Genomic DNA, 10,025 nt, shown 5'->3' with positions numbered 1-10,025 from the left:
AATAGACTCAATACACTGTCTTATTTGTTTAAGCCACTTACTTTGGGCTTTTCTGTTCTTTGCTACTAAAGACGATCATGGTCATAAACATTTCTCCCTCTTGGCAGCCCACCCTCTTTTGGATCTGGCCTGAGGCATTGTAGAAGAACAAATGGCACAATCTAATTTTTAAATGAAAATATTGCAAAATGAATTAAAAATTAATGACCATCTTGAAATTTATGACATTTATCAGACTTTTAAAGTTTCATAAGATTATATAATATGGATAATCTGAGAGGCATCTATTGTGTTTTATTCTTTTTTAAAGTTTTTTTTTTTTTTGATGTGGACTAGTTTTAAAGTCTCTATTGAATTTGTTACAATATTTTGATATTTGGCAAAACTAATACAATTATGTAAAGTTTAAAAATAAAATACAATTAAAAGTGAAAAAAAAAATTGCTTCTGCTTTATGTTCTGGTTTTTTGGCCTCAAGGCATGTGGGATCTTAGCTGCCCAACCAGGGATAGAACTCACACCTCCTGCATTGGAAGGTGAAGTCTTAACCACTGGACTGCCAGGGAAGTCCCAAGGACCATGTACTGTTGCTGGAGGAGATTGTATTATATTTTCCTTGTGATGATGCAATAGTGGGGAGAAGTGAAACCTCTGATGGTGAGTAGAGTCACCTCCATCTTCCCAGTTGGAAGGGAGCTGAAAATAAGCCATGTATATAGAAAAAATTCAGACCAAAATGCTTATTGAGTTTTTACTGTATACCAGAAACTTTGCTACCAGGTTTTTTGAGTTCTCTAATTGAATCTTCAGAGCAGCTTTAACAGTAGACATCCCAAGAGGCTGTGAGATGGATTAGCGTTGTCATTCAGCTGATCCAATGACATTTAGCAATCTCAGTCCTGTGATTACAGGAGAGAAGGATCTTTTTCAGAGCACACATAGAAGCTTTCAGATCATCTATAGGGCACACAAGTTGGGAATATAAATTCCTGAGTTCATTTTCTTTCCCCACTTTGTCCAGTAACACTAGGAGCAACAAGCCAATCTTATATTTATCAGTTTGCCAAAAATGTTCTAAAGTATCATATACAGCTTTACCCAGCCCTTTCATTCTTATAAGAGGTTGATGAGAAGTATCCAGGGGTGCCTTTTTTTTTCCTGTCTTCATTGTCAAGTCATGCCATAGACTATCAGTGTTCTCCTTACTACTCAAAATAGAATAATTAGCATATTTAAATCTAATCAGATTAAAGAGCCAGTTCCAGAAACGCCAGAGCCAATTCAAAAAAACTCAATCTTAAAACTCTTTTTTTTTTTTTTAGAAACACTCTTTGTATGAAAATCTCAGTCAGAGTTCTCAAGAGAAATAGAACCAACATGATAAATACAGAATTTTTTTTAAGGCATTGGCTTTTGTGGTAACAGAAGCTGAGAAGTCTCCAAATCCACAACCTGCAAACTGAAGACCCAGAAGAGCTGATGGTGTAATTGTAGTCCAAGTCTGAAGGCCTGAGAACCATGAGAGTTAATAGTGTGAATTCCAGTCTGAAAGCTGGCAGCCTCGATATCCAAGGAAAGCTGATGTTTCAGTATGAGATTGAAGTTGAGAAAAGACAGATGTCTTTGCTTAAACAGGCAGGAGGAGTTCCCTCTTTTTAAAGGAACGTCAGCCTAGTATTCTATTCAGTTTTCCACTGATTGAATGAAGGCCATCTATGTTAGGGAGGGCAATCCATGTTTTTACTCAGTCTGTTGAATCTCATGTAATCTCATCCAAAAACACCCTCACAGATATACCCACAATAATGTTTGACCAAATATCTGGGGCTCCAGTGGCTTAGTCAAGCTGACACATAAAATTAACCATCACAGAATAGATAGTCACTAAATTATTTCCATTTTACAGATGAGTAAAAACCAAGCCTTGGGGAGCTTAGGTTACCTAAGCTTACACAAATATAGATGGATTTATAATAGGATTGAATTTACAGTCTTCCAGAACTCATGTAACTATCATTTTACCTGCCTGACAGCAGTATCTACCCAGGTTGCAGTATCTAGGGATGAAATAATTGAATCTTCTCTTATCAGTTATATCAGTATTATGGCTTCCACTATAATTGAGGTTGGATGTGGTAAGGGTATTTATAATTTTTTAGTTTGGTTAGTTCAACACATAATATTAAAAGATAGACTAGTCCAATGACAGAGGACCTTACAATACTTTAATTGATAATACCACATATACAGAAAGAAAAATTCAGACAAGCATTGCTCTGAATGAAAAAAAAAATGGGTTAGAGAAGAAAATCCACCAGTAAAGGAAATATACTTGAGTTCACAATAGGGAAGTCATCTTATCCATGGGACAGGGACGGTGCAGCAGGCTTTTCCCATGGCTTATTCAGTTATGAAAGTGAAAGTGATAATTGCTTAGTCGTGTCTGACTCTTTGCAACCCCATGGACAGCAGCCCACCAGGCTCCTCTGTCTGTGGAATTCTCTAGGCAAGAATGCTAGAGTGGGTTGCCATTCCTTTCTCCAGGGGATTGTCCTGACCCAGGGATTGAACCTGGGTCTCCTGCATTGCAGGTAGATTCTTTACCATCTGAGTCACCAGAGAATACACTATTCACCTTTAAAAAGAAACTCATGCTAATCAAGCAACATTTTAACTAATAAAATGGTTTTCTAGACACCTTGATTACAAGATGAAGTATGGGTTGCTGTTGAGTTGCTAAGTCATGTCTGACTCTTTTGCACCCCCATGGATTGTAGCCCACCAGAACACCTTTGTCCATGGAATTCTCCAGGCAAGAATACTTCAGTGGGTTGCCATTTCCTACTCCAGGGAATCTTCCCAACCCAGAGATCAAATTGGCATCTCCTGTGGCTCTTGCATTGGCAGGCGGGTTCTTTACCACTGAGCCAACCACTGGGAAACCTGGGATGTCAAATTTTGGACACAAATTAGTGATGATGCCACCATCAATTAAGAAGTGTTTCTTGAGTTTACACATGGTGTGTTAAAGACAATATTTGAAAATGTTTTTATATGCTCTAGTCCTCACATTTCCTTGCTCTTTTTTTCCTGGTTTTATCTGAAACCAAATACAGTGATTAGTCAAACCCATTTCACTTGCCTTCACTAATCAAGGTTGTTTTAAGACTTGTATGTCTTATGACTACATGTCCTCTAAGAGGCATGAAGCATAAACAAGATGTTTGCCTGAGTTATTTTCCAGGATGTTGGACTCAGCTCTGTCTAGTTCAGGCTGAGCTGGTTAGGACAGGGTAGCACCACCGACCCTCTGGCTGGGCACCTGCTGGTGTCCACTGGGGACCTTTTGAACATGGAGAGGCTTGTAGATTAGCTACATCTGTGCAGGACCACGAGAATCGCATCTTCTCGCAATCACCTTTCCCCCACGCCCCCTCTCGCCTCAGCCAGCCCTCCTCTGCCTCTTCATTGGTCATCCCCTGGATACTCCACCCGCTTGTCTTCTGGGACGTGTATTTGAGGCTTGTTCTCCCGTTTCCTCGCCTTGCAAGTAAACTGTCTTCTCTGCGAGCCTCGGTAACTCAGCGTTTTGGCTGGCTCTGCCTCCCGAAAAATGAACCTGGCTCAGTAACAAATTTGGTGGGTCAACCAGGAGGTAAGTCCAAACAGGATTTTGCCCGTTGGTTTTTTTGGTCCCTCCCGGGTGCTGAGAGGCTGAGAGCCTGAGAGCCTGTGCACTGAGTCCAAGCGGTAGCCGGTGCGTTTGTTACAGGAACGCTCCCTGCGGCTGACCCAGCGAGGGGCCGCCAAGCTTCCGCATCTTGCAGTGAAACAAGGGTTTGGGGGAGATTTAGGGTTTGGAAGATGCCTTTTGGGTAACCTTGTTAAAGAAATACACCTGCCTACGTTCTTTGTGGAATCTTGACCCACGGGTCGTGGGTTGGAGGCCCACCTGGAGGGATGTGGGCAAGCAATATGAAAGGTTGCCAGTACCTGGGTTAAAGGCTTGAGACTTCGTTTTTTGATCTTGTAAGATGGGGCAATATCTTTCAAGCCAGCGATCCCCAACCTTTTTGGCACTGGGGACCAGTTTTGTAGAAGACAATTTTTCCTGGGTGGGGTAGAGAGGGGGGATGGTTTCGGTTTCTCCCACCGCTCACCTCCTGCTGTGCGGCCTGGTTCCTATCTGGCCACAGATCAGTACCAGTGGCTCGGGGGTCGGGGTCCCCTCTTTTAAGGCAAGTCCCCACTGCGGGTGCAAATGCTGAAACTGGGCAGCCAGGGGGGTTGATCCTAATCCATTCTCCTTTTTCAACTTCAGATTTATTTAATTGGAATAAATAATGGGAATACGTAGTGTTCCCTTAATATGTCAACATACAGAGATGACCCAAGGAGAATGGAAAAAAAATTTTTTTTCATCAATTTTTTGCATCCCACAGCCCAACCTGAGCTGATGTTCAAGGTTTATTACCCATACTCACTTCAGGAGAGCGTAGAAGGTGCTGGATAAAGCCAGGGAAGCGGCAGGTGGGCTTCATTAAGAACCTCTGGCAGCCCAATACAGGCTGCTGCAAGTGCAGCAGAACCCACAGTGGGTCCTGTTTGGGAAGTGGTGCTGCAGACAGGCCGAAACCTGGCCCAAATGGGGCCAAAACAAAGATCCTTAATAAAGCACAGGAAGGAAACAAACTGAGTGAAGATCCTTCGGAATTTCTAGAAAGAATCTTTAAAGCCTATAGGCGCATACATAGTCTCTGAGGCCCTAGAGAATTTAAAGATGGTTAACATGACTTTTATCAGTGCCTCTAACATAGAAAGGAAAGTACAAAAGGTGGAAGGGAGTTTGGGTATGCCTATGTCTCACCTTGTTGAGACTGCCTTCGAAATTTCTAATGGCAGGGACCAGGTTTAGGAAGAAGGAACAACAAAGAATGAGACAACAGGCCACTCCACTGGAGGCTGCCTTAGCACATTTGGTCCACAGAGCTGGACCAAATCAAGGACCCCCACAAGGGGCTTGGCAAAAGGTAGGGGGCCCCAGGGCCTAAACTTCTCCTCGAATGGATAACCGATACTTGGCACCTCTCTGGCTTACTTTCAGTTCTTCGCACGGATACAGCTCATTCTTGCCCCAGGACGTTGGTACATACTGTTCCCTTAGCCTCATGTGCTTTTTGCTACTTTTCTGTATAGTCATCTCCTCATTTTAATGTATATGTCGCTTCAAAGACTCCAGTACTCTTGCCTGGAAAATCCCATGGATGGAGGAGCCTGGTGGGCTGCAGTCCATGGGGTCGCTAAGAGTTGGACATGACTGAGTGACTTCACTTTCACTTTCATGCATTGGAGAAGGAAATGGCAACCCACTCCAGTGTTCTTGCCTGGAGAATCCCAGGGATGGGGGAGCCTGTTGGGCTGCCGTCTCTGGGGTCGCACAGAGTCGGACATGACTGAAGCGACTTAGAAGCACTTCAAAGAAGACATAACACTTGCCTTACCTAAACCAGGTCTCCCTTCAAAACACTGAGTATTCTGTGGTGGTTCTCCTTTTCTTCCATTTGACCCTAAATTCCATAGGGGTGAGTAGTAGGTCAATTTTATTGTATATTCCCAGTTCTTGGCATGATTCTTAACACATAACAGATGTTCATTAAATTCCTAGTGAATGATCGTATCACTCAATCTTGGGACATCTGGATCAAGAACTAGGATGGAAGCAAGAGATTAGCTGTTCATTACAAGATTCCCATGGTAGTAGAGGGAATGATTGTGAATGACAGGCTAGTTCTAGTACACATCTTGACTTCAGCAAGGCAAGAACAGTGTAACAGCCTTAATGTAACCTCCTTAAAACTAACTAGGGCAATCTGGTATTCGTGTCTGCCTCCAAGATACTTAACACCTTCAAAGTTCTGGTCATTGCATATAATATAAAAATCAAGGGAATTTTTTAGAAACAAAAATGCTATTCCTGGCACTCTTCTGCTCTTTTAATCATACTAGTGCTATCTACTCCTCCTCCTGTGTATGGGATTATGCCTACTTACATTCTAATTAACTGGAGCTACATATAGCCTTTCTGTCCATCACAGCCTAATTAGAGAGATCTCTAGAATTTACCAAGAGAGTCACCTACATGGTCATAGCTGCTGAGTGCAGTTTCCTCACACTTAATTCTGTATCTAAATATACTTATGTTTCATCTACATTCAGGCTCCATGCAAATTCTCTTTATTTCCAAACTAGGCATAATTTCTTTCAGGCAAATTAAACTGGAACCCTGGCATCCATCTATTTGCAAAGTTTTCTCTGTCAGATCCTATTCTGGGTACAGAATCAAAGAACTGAAAATGTCATAAATAAACCCTCAGGGGCTAATAGTCTCATGAGGTTGCTTATGTCCATACATTTTATCAGCTTTTCTTTAGTTTCTTTTCACTTCCCTCTCACAGTGAATCAGACTTCTCAGACTCCTCTGGGCTTCTTTAAAAAGAAGAAAAGCTCATTGCAGACTTCATCCTAAGGTGATAGTGACCACTCCTCCTGCTTAGAGGGCTTTATCCTGGGTACATGGCCCATATGGAGGGGTCTCTAGCCTCAAGAAATGAGTCTCAAATGGCAGGCTTGAAAGGTCCATGAAGTGACTTGGCCTGTGAAGTGACTTGGGCCTAAATCAGGGGTAACACTGAGGTTGCCTTGTCATATGGAAGGAATCAGACTGACCCAATGATCCCAGGGATGTGAGCCCAGAGATGGTCCTTGGTTCTAGGTGCCCCAATGTGTGTTCTGTGGAACATCACTGTGTCCTGTATCAATAACTAACAAAGGCCAGGAAATTGGAGTCTGTGGCTGGAGACCTCAGAACACTTCTAATAGGTCCTTCCAGATTGAAACCAAAGTGAAGAATGTAAGGGTAACCCTCGCTTGGTCAACTTATGTTCTTGGAAATACCATTTGATAGATATTTAGATGGTCTCTCATTGTGATAAGAAATGGGCAATGGAGAATCAGGAGTGTGCCAGTATTTTTCAGAATGTCTTATGAACAATGGAACTGAACTGTCATTGCTATTATTAAAAGAACTGTAAAATATATTTAGAAGATGAATCACTCTGAAGTTGGGCAACATTATACTTGCGTAGCTTATACCAGAATGGAAGGCTCAGAGCTTGCAAATCATTCCGTCTCGTAAGTAGAATGCGTCTTTCTCATGATGTGCTTTTGTCACCTACACAACCCTGAACCACATAAGTAGGTGATGATGTCGAAAAACCTCTGAAAAGATGTGGACTTGGTTTAGAGACATTTTAACATAGTGGAAAGAGTGGAATTTGGAGTCAGGCAAACCTGGATTCCAACGGTACTGCTGATGTATACAGCACGACCTTGGAGGTGTTGCAGCTTCTTAGGGTTCACTGTTTATATGTGTATAGTTATTTATTTTTAATTGGAGGATAATTGCTCTACAATATTGTATTGGTTTCTGCCATACATCAGCATGAATCAGCCATAGGTTTAATTATGTCCCCTCCCTCGTGAACCTCCCTCCCACCCCATCGCACCCCTCTAGGTTGTCACAGAACACCAGTTTTTGTGTCATACAGCAAATTCCCACTGGCCCTCTGTTTTACATAGGGTAATATTTGTGTTTCCATGCTACTTTCTCAATTTGACCCATCCTCTCTCTCCCACTGTGTCCAAAAGTCTGTTCTGTATGTCTGGGTTCACTTTTGAACAACCAGATTATAGTTGTGGCTTAGCATAGGGGATGAGAAGGGCTTTTAGCACTTCCCTTTCTTGCCCACTTCCCCAACTTTTAGTCTGATGTCACTCAAAAGATGTGTGTGAGTGTTTATACATGTAAGTGCAAATAAGTTTAGGCCAGAATGAGATGGGGGATGAGTTTTAGCAGAGTCAAAATGACTGAATTTTTACTGATGCCTTAGAAGTATCTATGGGCAAACTGAAGACAAAGGTAGCTTGCTAGAAAACCAGAATGTGCTTCTGAGTGTCTTAAACTCACAAATTCTTTGGCCTAAACACACATACTCCTTCATGAAAGGACATATCAGTCATGCCTCTGTTATGGCTGATCCCAATAGGCAGGGAACTGAAGAGGATAAACACTTACTGAGGTCACATCATTGTGAGTCTTCAAATACTCGGGGGATGAAGCATCAAACAAAGGACATGAGCCAAAATTCATTTTGTGAATAACGTTTTTCTTTAGAAAAAAAATATGTACCAAAAAAAGCTAAGAAGAAGCAACATGGAAGTGTTGAGAAAACATTCTGATAGATACAGACAAGGGAGCGCCTGCTCTCAGGGAAGTTACACGTTAGTTATTACCATGCTAGAAAAATGAGATGCACTTAAAATTCTAGAACAATTAAAAGCCCCAAAGTCAAGCTGTTGCTTTGGGGCTCTAGGTTGTAGATGCTCTGATACCCTCTCTGTAAAATAATACTGTGCAAACTGTAAAATATTCATTTTCATATAAAGTCCATACAATATGATATACAAAACTGAGTTGACAGGGGATGCTGGTACTGGCTGGTCATTTGAGAAAGAAGGCTGCAGTGTTACCTGCCAGCCCAAGGGCATGATTACAGAAAGATCTTGAATTTCTTAACCAGGAGAGGCCATTATCTAAGGATCATACCAACATCCTCAAAACCAGAATTTCCTGCCATTGCTTGTGTAACTTAGGTGATTTTTTCTTATTAATATGTTACTTTAACTTGGGATGCAATCACATGTTAAGTCAGAATATAAAGTTCTTTTTCAAAGTAATACTTCTTTCTACACAACTGATTTTGAGATTTACCATTAACCAACATTGTTTTCCCTGCAACTCAAAAGTTAAGTTTTTTTTAAAATTCAAAAATTCCAGAGGAGGCAGCAACTGTGATAATAAAAGATTAAAGTGAATTATTATATTTCATTTCAGTGTCTATAAAACTGATAAAAGAAGGTTTGTGTACAAATATCACAAAACAACATCAATCATTGAATAAATGTGGTTCTTCAATGCACACCTGAACAAGAAGAAAACTTTGTTTAAAATTCTGGCATAAATATATTAAAGCTGACCAAAAAAAAAAAAAAAAAAATCAGGGCAAGCTACATCACTTCCTCATACAAAAAATGTACAAAACATTAGCCTCTAACTAGATAAACATAATACTTGTCTTCACAGTTTGATATCAAGTAACTGTGTCTTGAAGTATTGAATTGGAGGGTGATAAAAAAAAAAAAAAAAAAACAGCTTGTGACACGTCAGCCGTTTCAGGTAACTTCGGTCATGGAGGCAGAGTGATTCTGCAAACATAAGCAGATACAATCTTAGTTGACTCATGCACACACTCTCACTTCCCTCAATATCCCCTTGATTCCTGTCTCAAGTTCACAGTCTGTTCCTGCTCCCTGACATGCGTCTCCAAGGCCCCTCAACTTGTTACCTCTTCTATTAAACCTTCCCTGATTTTTTTTCAACCAAAATAAACTCATCTGTCTTGTATGATAGGTAACTGTATTCTATGAATCATTTGAAGATCTCAAAGTAATTTTAGCTGCATCCCACATTTTTTTTTAAGTGTTGTTATAATTTTGAACGCTTCTAATCTTTGAAAAATTTCCATATGAGGTATTCTGAGCCATGGATTTTCAGAGCAGTGAGTTTAATGTTTTCAAGTGCATAGCGGTTTTGGTTTAAGGTATCTGCATTTCTGGAGAATGTCATCTGTGTGATCTACTGAATAGATTTTTTTTTTACACAAATTTTTTTAAATTATGAAAATATAACACTGAATGCTTTTAAAGTTTCTTGATTTGCTTTATAGTCTTACATGTAGTTTGTTTTAAATGTTTGTGTTTGAGGATTATATATTGCCTTGCCTCGGCTAAGTTGCTTCAGTCGTGTCTGACTCTGTGTGACCCCATAGATAGCAGCCCACCAGGCTCCCCCATCCCTGGGATTCTCCAGGCAAGAACACTGGAGTGGTTTGCCATTTCCTTCTCCA

General features: G+C 40.9%; 1 protein-coding gene and 1 long non-coding RNA gene across 8 annotated transcripts in view; one reads left to right on the top strand and one right to left on the bottom strand.

The window, feature by feature from the left end:
- Window positions 1-3,321: 3,321 nt before the first annotated feature.
- The window catches only part of LOC147367670 (uncharacterized), a 111,843-nt gene continuing 105,139 nt past the window's right edge, over window positions 3,322-10,025 (top strand). Inside the window, exon 1 of one of the 2 annotated variants that reach the window (XR_015131978.1) lies at window positions 3,322-3,655. This is a non-coding gene — a long non-coding RNA (uncharacterized LOC147367670). The remainder of the gene's footprint in view (window positions 3,656-10,025) is intronic. The other variant, XR_015131977.1, reaches the window with a different exon arrangement.
- PLPPR1 (phospholipid phosphatase related 1) overlaps window positions 8,205-10,025 on the bottom strand; it is a 595,523-nt gene continuing 593,702 nt past the window's right edge. For all 6 annotated transcript variants that reach the window (XM_086315733.1, XM_086315732.1, XM_086315736.1 and 3 more), the window contains one exon: window positions 8,205-9,324. In XM_086315733.1, coding sequence (XP_086171859.1) covers window positions 9,292-9,324 — 33 coding nt within the window. In that variant the 3' untranslated portion in view covers window positions 8,205-9,291. The remainder of the gene's footprint in view (window positions 9,325-10,025) is intronic.

Source organism: Bos grunniens, chromosome 8, assembly GCF_055505025.1.
Source record: "Bos grunniens cultivar Pamir isolate PY7600 chromosome 8, Bosgru_T2T1.0, whole genome shotgun sequence".
Classification (NCBI taxonomy): Eukaryota; Metazoa; Chordata; class Mammalia; order Artiodactyla; family Bovidae; genus Bos; species Bos grunniens.
Note: the sequence above shows the minus strand (reverse complement) of the source record. Positions and strands in the feature narration are given on the sequence as shown.